Source organism: Thermobia domestica, chromosome 9 (genome assembly GCF_964235325.1).
Source record: "Thermobia domestica chromosome 9, izTheDome1.hap1.1, whole genome shotgun sequence".
Classification (NCBI taxonomy): Eukaryota; Metazoa; Arthropoda; class Insecta; order Zygentoma; family Lepismatidae; genus Thermobia; species Thermobia domestica.
Window position 1 is genome coordinate 37,677,950 of NC_137462.1, and position 14,363 is coordinate 37,692,312.

Below are 14,363 nucleotides of genomic sequence, written 5' to 3' on the forward strand. Positions count from 1 at the left end.
TGTTTGGAATCTATCAACAAAAGAACACCCATATTTGCTAGTGACTTATAAGAACTGCGGAATGGAATAATGTTGACATGAATTACTGAATTAAATTAATTAACAATGCTCTCTAAGGTTAATAGAGCAAAAACAATTGTTTTTAGAAGAAAACTGAGAACAAGTCTTACGTTCAGGTGGTTTTGGATAGCAGTTCGTGAAAGGATCTCCAGTGTATCCCTCTGGACAAGTGCACACTGGAGTATGATTCAATACGACGCATCGTGCTCCAGCGCCACAAGAGCCGGGACAAGGATCTATACACTTCTCTCTAATGCACGCCCTATTGCTGGGACACTCAGAGTTAATAACACACTCAGGGCGACAATTGGGAGGAGTTCCGATGTATCCTGGTTGACAAGAGCAGGACGGAGTTCCACCTATATCTCTGCATTGTGAATAAGGTCCGCATGGAGAAGGCACACATGGATCAACGTGAACTGGGCGTTCTGGTTCTCGAGATGGTGCTATAAGGTAAAGTTCAATTCGTATATATAATAATGTTCAGAGTGTCTATATTCTTCAAAAGGTATATAATATCGGAAATATATATTGTTATAAATATGAAAATCGAGACTACTTTTCATTTTAAAATAAATTATGCAATTGGGAAATGTCAATGACCTCCTTACAAAATTAATGGAAAAAGAAAGGGAAAAACCATCAGGATATTTAATAAAAATAAAGTAGTTGATTCAAAAATATAGAATCAAAATTAAATTTTAAGACTTTTGATCATTATGAAATAATTTTGAACGTTCAATTTTAGGATTTCGTTTTGCACTCAAATATTTGTTGTTTTCAACATTTCTATACTATCTCTATTACGTCACTGGATTTATGTTAATGGTTCAAGAATATCTGATATCAAACTGACTATGGAAACATGCTTACGTGGAATTTCAGAACATCTTGTGAATGGGTCACCAGTATATCCCTGACGGCAACTGCATATTGGACTGTGATTGATCACCTGGCATTGAGCATTCAGACCGCAAGTACCTGGACAAGGATCAGTGCATTTTTGGTTGACACAAGCTCTGTTTTGTGGACATTCTGAACTGACGACACACTCCGGTCTACATCCTGGAGGAGTTCCCATATAATTTGGTAAACAGGAGCATACTGCTTGACCATTTACTTCTCGGCATTGACTGTTTGGTCCACAAGGGGATGGACTGCATGGATTTCCGGGTTCAACTTTAACAGCTATTGATGAAAGGTTAGAATTAGAATATAAAGCTACATTTTCGGGGACTGTAAAGTTTTAAGAAGAAAAAATATCTTAAAGAATTATTGTGAATAAATTCTGATAAATCAGCTAAAAAGATAGAAGATAAGTTTTAAAAAATGTATATTATTACGAATGTTTTCTAGATTTGTTTATATTTAAATATGAACAGAAATTATTGATATGAATACTTGGAAAAAAGCTAAGGCTCAAAATATGAGCAATGAACAAAAGAAAATTACTACAAAAGATGTCTTACGTTGTTGGGGTAGGATGGTACAAGCTCGGAATGGATCTCCAGTGTATCCAGCTCGACAAGTACATGAAGGTAAGTGGTTGACTACTTGACAATCTGCATTTTGACCACAAGTTCCTGGACAAGGATCTTGGCACTTGTTGCGAACACAAGCTCGATTTGTTGTACAATCAGAATTCAGGACACACTCAGGTCGACAACCCTCGTAGGGATTGCCTAAGTAATCTGGGAGGCAAGTGCAAGAACCGGCTCCATTTTGTTCTCTGCAAACTGCATTAGCACCGCAAGGAGATGGTGTGCAAGGTGTGGGTCTCTCCTGGACAACAGGTTTAGCTGAAATTTTGTAGAAACGAATAATAGCTGTGGTTCTACTTCAATATATCAAAGGTTTAATTATAGGCAAGACATTGTAAAAGTGTAATATATATTACTATTTTGAAAATTTTGTTATAATTTTTTTATGGAAGTTGTTTTTCAGTTTAATGTAGTTAATTTTATTATGGTGCTATAAGATACCTAGCAGTTGCTCACAATGGAAACAATGTCACATCAGTCACAAAGTCACAATAGAAATTATATCCTAGGTAAAAGATTTTTCTTTCCTTTATTTCATTATTCTTTTTCTTTTATTTATTTATTATTATATGTCCATCAGGAAATGGATTTTTAAAATGCTGGACTAATTATAAAGGTGAAAAATATCACATATTTTTTACTTGTTTACACACACATATTTAAAAGAAAAAAATGTTGTAGAACTTATTTGTGCCAGGAGTTAATATAATTTTGTTGTAAATAACTGCATACTTATGCCTTCTGTGTAAATTCCAGTAAACTGAAGCTTATAGGAACAATAAAATATATAACTCTCTTACATTTCAACGGTGTAAATAAGAATTGAATGATTTTATAGTACCTACAAGCTTCAGTCGCTGGAAATTAATACACAATTATTACATTACGGGCTATAGATGTTAAATCAATCTAATGTTATAACACATACTCATAGATTTTGTAAGTAAATGTGTAGATTGTATGTTTGATAAGTATTCTTGTAATAAATATTTTCAACAGATTAAAGCACCCCTTAAAAAGAACAACCCTACCTAAATGAAGAGGATATACATGTTTTAAATTAAAGATTAGAGACCAAGAGGTTTTCTGAATAAGATTGTAGAAATACAAGAACATAATTTCCTTTTGGACTTCTCAGATTTCAGCGTTACACGGCTATAAGGAAATTTACTTTCATTTGATTTACTTTCTCATATGCATTCTCAAATATATTTTTCTTTGATGTGTTATATCCGATTACTAATAATATCAATCAAAAGTCAGTTCATGGCATAATATTTTAGAATTTATAAATAAGAATTACCACAAATATTTTCCACACAATTTTTCGGAACTTCTCCTTATCATTATTACTAAACTTCCGGTACAGTAGCTCTTAGAGAGGCAGAGGCTAAAAGCTGGCTTGTGGTACTCATGTGTTTGGGGAGATGTGTGGTCAACACATCAGCTCTCCTCACCGTTAATGCTATCTTTCTAGAATGGAATTCGGTCCTGCCTTCTCTCAAATAGCGCAACAATTATCCTCACGACACTGAGTGGAAGCCGCAATGCGAACATCTGGTGAAGACGAACGGTCATCCATCTTTCCTCTGACCGGACCTGATTTCCCAGTGTGTACGGAATTTGCATTTATTATTATTAATTAAATATAAGCTCTACTTGATGTAAAAATTTATTCCCGGTGTTCTACAATGTTTTCATAGATGTATTGGTAGTGTACATTATAAATGACCGTTCCCTGAACTGGTCTTACATTTTTGCTATTTTTTTAAATAGATTCAATGAAAATTTTTTAAAATAGAAGAAAAAAACCTTTTTACTACAAAAATCTAAATGCTCTAACTTTTGCGGTTAGAACGACCAGACTACCGTATTTACCTGATTTAGAAATCGACCTTCTCTTGCTTTTCCTTTGTTTAAAAAAAATGCTTCTCGGCTAAGAATTGGTATCATTAACATGGCCAATAAGGTAGACGCCACTCCTTATCAACACTATAGGAAAAAGTTCCGAAAAATATCTCTAGGAGCTCAAGGAAGTTTTTGCCATCGCATAGATTTAGTGGTGATGTGTCAGTTTTTTTTAATTTTCTCTAATGTAGATAATTTTAGTTTTGATTAAGAAAGAAACGCAAATTTTATATTACTTATGTTTGGATTTAACATATATTTTCAGAATACACAGAAAATAAATAAATTACACTAATGATATTGTGCATTGCTGAAGCGAGCGATCCTACTTCTGACTAATTTAAACCCAAAGCTATAAAGGTAAGTCCGGCAAACTACACATAATATTGTATAATAATATGAGTTTGTTTAATAATTATTCAGTAAAATACGTTATATGAAATTGGGGACATTGTGCTCCCTCGTTATTGACCCATTTCAACTGCAAGTATAATTGAAGTAATTGGAAATTCTCAGAAAAAATAGACTATAATCGATCCACTTTTTACAAAGGTTATTATAGTATTTTCATTTAAACCTTCGGGGGAACGGGGCAGTTATATGAGTCCTGATATTTGATCTACTTCAACTGCAAAATCGAATAATATTTACGAAAAGTATCCTAGAGCTTTTTCATATATATATAGATATATAAAACCTGGGAAGCGGGGAAGTTCATTCTCTAGTTCTCAGTTGATTTTATATCCAACTAGTGGAAATGATTGCGAAGCTTCAAAACGTATATGTAATATTCCATGTAAATCTAATATTTTTACTAAAGATCTCTTGCATCATATATATATTTTTTTAATTTGGGAGGGGGAGTAGTTCATACCACATTAGGAGCTAAATGCAATGCTCATTTTTGACTGATACCTAAGCACAGGGGGCTACGGGAAAGAGTCAAAGAAATTATATATTATATTGTATTAAAACCAGCTGAGTTTTATATAAGTTATCGTTGAACTTTTAAAAAATCGGGAGGAGTTTATACTGTTACCTAATTCTTTACTGATTTTAGATCCATACAGAGGGGATGATTAAAAAGCTTAAAGAAAATGTACACTAACATATTACACTAAAAATTTGTCGAACAGTTGTAACGGAAATGAATGTGGAACATATGGATTTTTTAAATTGGTGGTAGTGGAGAAGGAATAATCCATACCAAATAAGGAGGCCAAATTCACCGTTCGTTCTTGACTGGTTTTAATCTCAAGCACTTGGGATTACTGAAAGGAGTACTATCAAAACCAGAACAAATTTAAGAAAATTTATCATGTAACTCTAAAAGAAACCAGTGGAGCGAGGGGATAGAAAAAGTAAATCCATTCTTTTATTCCTCACTGATATTAAGCCCCTACAGAGAGGATGGTTAGGAAGCTTCAAAGAAAATGTACGACATATTAGGTCAAAAAAGAACACTTTAAACGAAAATTATCATGGAACATAATTTTTGGGGAGTTATTTTTACATATTGGAAACCTATTTCAAATTTATATTTCAGATAATTAGGATGAATGTTATAATATAATCTAAAACGAACTTATTAAAACAGTGTGGTTCTTTAGATATTTATCATGATCCAGAGGCGACATATTTAATCTGGCGTAAACACTCACAAATGCCAAAGATGGAGATAGTCATGACCTAAACACGAACAGCTTTCTTAGCAGAGAAGATGTAGAAAATATATGATTGTGGGCTTGAGCCTCTTCTCCGAAGCAGTCGTAATAAATAAATAAATAAAAAAAAAAATGATTGAGTTGAATAAGTAATGTTAGATCACTTAAAATGAATTGACCCATTACACTTACAGATTTGTAATTCTTGAATTTTCTTTAGACTTTCAAGCTTTCGACTATTGCCTGGAGTTTTGGTCACGGAGGTTAAAAACAGGAAGAAAAAGAACAGAATATCTTTTTGAAACAACATATCTTTCTCTTCCTGGTTTTAACCTCCGTGACCAAGACTCCAGGGGAGAGTCGAAAGCTTGGATGTTCAGGAAAGAAAATTCAGGAATTTACAGAAATCTGTAAGTAAAATGATAGAATTCCTGAGCGTGGTTTTGCATTGACCCATTAGAGTTTATAGAATTTAAATGGAAAACAGAAATTGTGGTTCATTTTTCTTAATTAAATGATATGACTAACATTATAGTGCCAGTGTCTTTCCAGCAAAAAAACATTTTCGAATGCCACTACTGCTTTCATTCTCAGTCGCTCCAAGTACAAAACATGATGAATATACTAAACCCACACGTTTGCGGTTCTTTAATTAATTAATATATGGGTATGTGTGTGTCTTTCATTAGTTTTCCGCAAAGAAAGGATTCACCTAAAGCCACCAAATTTTGTTCACAGATGGATCTTTACTAGATCTAAGAGTGTACGAAGCTGTTTTTACCGATTTTCGGCTCGGAAGGGGGGGGGGGAGAAAGTGAAAATGTATGCACGTACGTTTCTCGCAGTTTCTAATAGAGCCTTGCCTGCATGCTACTCTCATTACATGTTTGGTGTGCGAGCTTACATAACAGCAGAGGATAAATCCCTGGCAATTGACTTCCCCTCTTTTTATCCATCTACTCAACTAAGATCTGGTATCGACGGATGCATACTCTTTTTATCCAGTTCCTGAATTAAAACCAAGCAACGCAGGTGCTCACACCTGGTATTAAACTAGGTATACAATAATTGAAAATTTGGAGCGAAGCGATCGACCTCTATTGATTATTCTTATTTTTCGGTTATTATTCCTCAATGGTATGTCCAATCGGGACATGTGACCCCTAACAACACTCAGCGTGCGCTCTCGAATCACCATGTCACATTTGGTTAAAAACTGTTCAACCATCTCGGAGGAGTATCCCGTCAAATGAATGCCTAAAAAGTCGATTAAGGAGGAGCTTCGTTTCGAAAAAATTGTATTCGTAGAACAAAACGAAATGGATTTCGCCCTATTCGTAACGCTGAAAATTCTTTTTTCCATGATTTACAATGAGAATTCGAGCCCCAAATGCTTTTCCAATGTTAAGTTTATAGACAACCCGTTTTTCGGTGATTATTCCTCAATGCTATCCGATCGGGACAAGCAACCACTTACAACACTCACTGCGCGTGGGCATCATACCACGCGAGGTTGAGACATCATACCAAATTTGGTTTAAAACGGTTCAGGCATCTCGGAGAAGTATCCGGATAAACGAACGCCTAAGTTGAGTAAATAGGACCTTTGCTCCAATAAAAAGTAAATTGTGATATCTTGACTAACATACTGTAAAAATATTATAATAACTAAATAATCGAAACACAACTTATGGTTTATCCACTATCAAACCATTATTGCACAGAATATAACTTTGTAGATTTTGCCAGATTTTACCACAGAATAAATCCCATATAGATTTTGTCACTTCATAATTCTATAAACACCATAACTAACTGTTCCATTATCACGCCACTGGGCTTATTAGTAATGAAAATAAATAAGTAATTTTAAACTTAAGAGTCTTCATCCCGGCGAAATTAAAATACCGCTAATTTTACAGTAATTATGTGATATCTTCAAATAGATAAAAGATAATCGAAATGTGGAACAAGAGCGCCCTAGACAATATTATTTTACATGAGATACCGTTATCACGACTCACTTATCTGCTTTCGAATTCGAGCCATTTTGAAAATCGGCATTTATTTTCGCGTTTCTAAACAGCTGAAAACGGAACGCCACTAGGTGACTTGTGATAACGGTACCTCACGCAAAATAATATTGTCTAGGGCGCTCTTGTTCCATATTTTAATTATCTTTTATCTATTTGAAGATATCACATAATTACTGTATAATTAGCGGTATTTTAATTTTGCCGGGATGAAGACTCTTAATAAATCTTAAATTTTCGAATGAAACCATTGATAATACCCAGTTCTTGTTAAGGTTCCATTATCAAAATTTAGCTTGATTTTCTTCTTTCTTATACGATTCAGACACATTCCTTCAAACGTATGATATTTTTCTAATGATTTTAACCTCCATGATACTTTGGTTAGATATCCTTGGGTGTTTATAAAACTTAAAATTGCAGAATCCTGATATTTAAAGTCTCCACAAGTTCCTTGACCATGGTGTCAATAATACTCTTGTTCATACAAATGTAAGCGTTTTCACATTAACAAATAGCTTCATATTCTTCCACATACACCCATTTTTATTTATTTATTTTGTAGTCCATAAACTGCTTCTGTATATTAATCGGAGACATATAAGTTGCCAATAAACCATATTTATTAACGATTTTATTCAATGTAACAGATAATTTAGGCATATGAATAGAAGTCTGTTTTCTCCATTATCATTTATAACCTTACTATTGGATATACTACGGATGTCCAAAACTTGTTTCCTCAGATTTTCTAATGCATTTCAAGAGTATTATTTATTTTCCTTAATTCAAAATTAATTTTTTATTTGATTGTTAATTTCTTTCTCCGTAGATGCCAATGTATAGACAAAAAGGAAGAAATTCGCCTACACATTAGCTTTAGTTTTAAATGAGTGTGCTGATTTACTGTGCATTTAAAAATCATAAGCAGAAGGCATTTTTTTTTATAAATTGGAAGTGAAAGTAAATTTGCTATTCTGTCCTCCGAATCGTTAAATCAAGGAAGTACACTTTGTTGTATTTCTCAAATTCGATCGTAAATTTAATTTTTAGGATGTATAGAATTCAGTTCCTGAAGCCAACTCAGCAGTTGTTCGTCAGCTATGTGCACTACAATTTTTGTCATCTATACATCTACAATATTTAATACTTTTTTTTTTTTTTTTTGAAAATGTCGCATTCAAAATAATTTGTAACTGCATTGACCAATACACAAAATAATGAATTACTTGTGAAAATTTCTTCTGTTTGTATGTCTTATCTTCAAACCTGAAACAGTCGCTGTTCAGACACATCTTTAGTATTTTTATTACTTCGTCACGTTTTAAGTAATTTAATTTATTCTGTTTTAACCAAAGTTGAGTACATTCTAAAGTCAAATTTATCAGAATGGAGTTTAATATGTCTATTGTATCTAAAAAAAGCTATTTTTAGATTATTTGCACATTTACTGAGAAGCAATTATTAGTTTCTAAAAATTGACTATTTTCAATCGTGCATCTAAACTTACCCGTATTAATTACGGTATTATGTTTTTATTTAACCATTTTGCAAGTAGGTATGTGGGATGTTTCTCCCGACAATAGTTCTGAAAGAAACCTCTTCTTCATGGATTTTAGGTAAACCATATACAGGGTGTTGCAAAAATTTGTCACAATATTTTTGAAAAATAGAAAAAATGAAATGAAATCTTTGAGTTTTACGTCTCACGGTTGTGCCAGTTAGGCTAAAGGAGACGGTGATTATGAGATATGAGTGAAATGGTGGAATGAAGAAAGTAGGAGGAAACGGGAGAACCCCGAGGAAACCCACGTACACGGTGTTTGTCCACCACAAAGTTCACTTGGCGGGGGATGGGATCGAACCCGTGACCCCAAGCACCAGAGGTGAACGCTCTACCACTGAGCCATAGTGGCCCTTATTTTGGGAAGAGGTTCCTCAGATCAAAATAAAAAAAAAGTTCATATGGTCCTGTGGTCGTAAGTCCATAGTTTCGTAGTTTTAGGATGCCGAAAATATGAAACAAGTGAACTTTAAAAGTTCATAGCATCACTACTATGGGACCTATCGTAGTCAGGTCAAGATATCACTGAGGAACTAGTATGTGAACTTCAAAATATCCATGTTTAAGAATACTCCGGTACTTGCACACCAGTTTTTAGATAGGTAGGTGGAGAATATTCAAGCAGTCCCAAAACAGCCTCTCTAAAAATGATTGTCCAAGTACCGGAGGTTCTGAAAGATGGATATTTGGATAGTTCACATACTAGTTCCTCAGTGACGTCTTGACCCGACTACGATCGGTCCTATAGTAGTGGAAATATGGATCTTTAAAGTTCATTTTTTCACGTTTTCGACGCCCTATAATTATGAAACATTGCACTTCCTGCCACGTCCATATGAACTTCTTGTTTTTCTTATTTTAATTGCGAGGAATCTATTACAAAAATATTGAGACAAACATTTGTAACACCCTGTATAACCAGTGAAGTGTCTACCTTTAAAGTTTTTGTGACAGTAATAAGAATGATCCATGATCCTTGTACTATTGCTAAACTATTAAGTGTAGATGCATATTTTTTTAAAAAACTCGTACATGGTTTATCTAAAATCCACAAAGAAACGGTTTCTCTCAGAACTACTGTCTCGTGAAAACATCTTACGATTAAGTTTGAGAAAGACAATAAACTGAACTTGTGGAACGGTTAAATAAAAATTTATCCATAACAAGTAATATGGATAAATTTTGATGTTAGAAAATAGTCAATTTTGGAAAAACTGATGTTTGCTCCTTAGTGAATGCTAATAATCAAATAGTAATGTTTGTATACGTATTGGACATGTTGAACTCTATTCTGGTAAATCTGGTTTTAAAATCACTCAACTTTGGTTAAAATAGAGTAAATTTAATATGAGGAAATATAGGAGATAATAATGATACTGAAAATATGTTCCAATACCAATTACTTCAGATATCAAGATGAGACATACAAATAGATAGATGGAAAAACTATCCGATATTTCGTTTATTGGTCAATATAGTTACGATCATTTCGAATGCAACATATATATGTTAATATACAGGGTGGTTATTATTGAAGTCCCACTTTCAATATGCTGTAAAAAAAGAACCACTAGTCAGAATGACATCAAATTTGAACTGAATATAATTGAAGAAGGGGGAAACGGTATGGCATAAGACAAGGTTCCAAAGTATATCAATAGATAGCGCTGTAAGTGATATAACGAAATTGGATTCGGTTACAAGTGACATTTTGAATCGAAATACGACGGCTTTGACAAAAGTTGCACATGAAAAAAAAACTGTACTGTTCAATGTGCATGATTGTTTCAGTTTTGTGACTGAAAAAAAATGGATTCCAAGTTATTCAACAGTTGTGGCACTGTTAGTGAAAAAACCCATCCACCACGGCAAGGTCGTACCATTTAGTCATTTTTTTCCGTCACAAAACCGAAACAATCATGCCCATTGAACATTACAGTTTGGTTTAATTTGTAACTCATGGGAAAGTCGTCGTATTTCGATTCAAAATGTCACTTGTAACTGAATCCACTTTAATTATGCTGCATACAGCGCCATCTATTGATACACTTTGAAACTTATTTTTTTATGCCATACTGTTTCCCCATACTGTTTCTCCTTCTTCAAATATATTCAGTTCAAATTTGAAGTCATTCTGAGCGTTTTTTTTTTTTTTTTTTTTTTACAGCATTTCGAAAGTGGGACTTTAATTATAATTATCCTATATATAATTTACACAGTAATAGTGTATAAAACTGATGAACGACTGCTGAACTTGCTTCATGAATTAAATTCTATAATTCAATTCATGATCGAGTTTGAAAAGAACAATAAATTGAACCTCTCTGATTTAAAATTCAGGAAACAGAACAATATATTTGCTTCCAATTTATACAGGAAAACTTTTATATGTAATTTCTACTACACAGTAAATCAATACATTCATTGAAAACTAAAGCTAATGTGTAGTTGAATTTCTTCCTTAGAGTTTATGGATTGGTATCTCCGGAGTATGAAATTAAAAATCAAATAAAAATTATTTTTGAATTAGTGTAAATAAACAGATACTCTTGAGATACTTTAGAGAAACTAAGGAAAAGAGTTTTGGACATCCATGAATAGCAAAAATGATAAAAAGTGGATTTCTATTTGTTTTTGGTCTAAATTATCTATTAATTTGAATAAAATTGCTACTCAAAAGGAGGTTAAAATAATTACAAGAACTAATCACATATTGAAAGGAATGTGTTTGAATGGTATTGCTACAAGAAAGAAGGAAGTCAAGTTAAATTTGGATGAAGGTAATTTAACAATAAGTGGATCTGTATTATCGAGGGTTTCGTTCAAAAATCCAAAATTCATTAAGTTTGAACTTACCTATTAATTCCTTTTACGTATAAGTCCAGAAGTATGATATTGGAGTAAGTTGGTCATAGTAGTAAAAGTGGTGAACAAAGTGGTAACATCTACATGAGTTACATTCTATGGTAAAATCTACGTGGGTTCTATTCTGTGAAATGATTATTTGTGGAAAAAGTGAAAGTTGTGTTTTCTTGTATCTCTAAAATATGAGCTTTTTGAAATGGTAAATAAAAGATGTACTTCGAACTAAGTATATAAGGTATGTCAGTATGCTGATGAATAGTATAGGGTATGCCGTTACTAAACTAATTAACTCAGTCACAAGATGACCTCATGTCTTGAAGGTAACGTCAGTAAGATGGTGACCGTTTTTGCGTAAGTATTCCTGATGCCGTCCAGGAACATCGTTCATTGTCGACGTAACATATCCACAGGAATCTGGTTGATTTCTTCAATGATTTGTGCGTTCAGTTTCTCAATTGATGTAGGTCAATATTCAGATGCACAAACAGATCCAACTTGTGCATACTGCGGAGTTGATAGTGTCACCGAAATTTATGATCTGTAACCTCCACACTGTCGTTATTCTTATAACATGTTTTCACATCATGTGCATGCTGTACAGCGTCCCATTTCTTCATGATAACTGAATGATATGGTATCTACATCACGTTTTGTGCGTTACGCGGCGACACATGCATTGCAGTATTGCAAACCAATATTTTTTTTTTTTAAAAAAAAAAAGAACATGAATTTTTTAGACACCCTATATTTTTACTGTATGAGTTCGTTAAAATCCCATAATTTACTTTTTAGTAATATTAATGAAGAATCCATAAATACGTATCATTATTCGTATTTGAAGAGACTGAGAATGAAAGCAGAAGGGGTTTCTGAAAATATTTTCGCTGGAAATATATTGGCATTATATGGTTAATTATATCATTTATACAATTTAGTTTTAATTATAGGTTGTATGTTGAATTAGGATGGCACTGAAGATTTTGTCACACCATATTAAAGAATTGAAAACGAAAATGTAATCACATCTAAATTAATCCAAAATGAATAATTATCTCATAAGTATTCTGTGCTCTTCTTTGTTAGCATGTTGATTGAGGACTACAAATTATAAGAGTATACTAGCTGAACCTGCGCTCTCTAGATAGAGCATCATTCACATATGAGCATGAGTCTCTTTGTCATTTCTTTCAACATCTGTACATGTTCCTTTACAGACACAAGTGAAGAAAGTCTTGATAAAAGTCTTCAAGGGATATCATGAAGGGGAGATTTTTTTTTTCGATTATTTTTTCAATATCCCGCACCGTTTGCAAGATTTGAGCCTACTTCCAGTTGGAGTTTCTAAGTCATGTATGATCAGTATTTTCTTTCTTCTTGCATGCAGTATGTAACAAGCAAACATATTACACATAGATTTAATTATAATGTCAGTGATATATGGTGTTCATTGGACAAAACACTCTAAACAATGAAGATTCATCTAAGACTGGAGAAATGGTTATCCTTCGTTTTTCATTATCATTAGGCCATGAAATAAACGCCGGAGAGATATACTAAGCCCGTATATAAATGTGTGGTGTTGGAATGTATAACTCGTAGGATATGAGCATTACTTTCTCAAATTTCAATGCTTCCAGTGTAGACATAAAAATGTAATAAAGAAATAACGGACTTTTAAATATTCAATTAGAACTGAACAATCTACACAAAATTTGCAATCGAACAGTTAAAACGGCATCTTTCTAGAACCTGTGGTTTCCGAGATTGTCAAAAGAATTGCCCACAAACATATAAACCTAGCATTTTAATATATAGATAGCTTTTATATAGAGTTAACGCTAAAGTGACTTCTGTTCTATTTTGAACTAAGTATTTGCAATAAAAGTTCATTAAAATAAAATAAATGTTTTGTGATTCCTTTAAAGTAATAATAGGGTGCTAATTTCCTCAGAAAAACGACGAAACAATAAAAGCTGTAAAGTAAAAAGAAATCTTACGTTGTTCAACGACGCACTGCGTAAAGGGATCACCTGTGTAGCCAACTGAACATAAGCATGTTGGTGCATGGCTTACAACACGACATTCTGCGTTGGCTCCACATATTCCAGGGCAAGGATCAGCACATTTTTGATTAATGCAAGCCAAATGGCTAGCACATTCGCTATTGGTCACACATTCTGGTCGACAGTTTGGTGGTGAACCTTTAAATTCAGGAAGACAAGAGCAGGCAGGACTGTCACCTACGACTTGACACTGTGCATTTGGACCACACGGGGATGGCTGGCAAGGATTCTTTGGTGCAGGAGGTGTTTCCGCTAGAGTAAAAACAGTCATGCATATTACAATTCACGTGCAAAAAGTAACATAAAAACAAGATGAAAGTGTAAGAAACATTTAAAATGGAGGAACACATGCCTACATGCTAACATTCAATAAATAATAAAAAAATATCATACACAAGGGAAACAAGAACAGAAATAGGTATCATACACAAGGAAAATAGTAAACATAAACAAACAAACAAGTATGTTTCACGCAATCATAAGATTCACTTGCATTAGAAAAAAACATCAACATGAATAAATTCACCGTGCAAACATAACAAGTATAAACATGCATTTATCTTCATTCTGACATTCATTTCATGCTAAAGTATAGAAATATTTAACATAAAATATGAATAAAGTAGGAAAACTAAGAACATTTAGGAAAAAAATATGGAAACAAG

General features: G+C 33.3%; 1 protein-coding gene across 17 annotated transcripts in view; it reads right to left on the minus strand.

Moving 5' to 3' along the window:
* LOC145694577 (uncharacterized) overlaps positions 1–14,363 on the minus strand; it is a 554,274-nt gene that overhangs the window by 80,285 nt on the left and 459,626 nt on the right. For all 17 annotated transcript variants that reach the window (XM_081770921.1, XM_081770922.1, XM_081770930.1 and 14 more), the window contains 4 exons: positions 13,633–13,950; positions 1,530–1,859; positions 934–1,248; positions 171–506 (listed from right to left, as the gene is read on the minus strand). In XM_081770921.1, the coding sequence (XP_081627047.1) occupies positions 171–506; positions 934–1,248; positions 1,530–1,859; positions 13,633–13,950 (1,299 nt within the window). The remainder of the gene's footprint in view (positions 1–170; positions 507–933; positions 1,249–1,529; positions 1,860–13,632; positions 13,951–14,363) is intronic.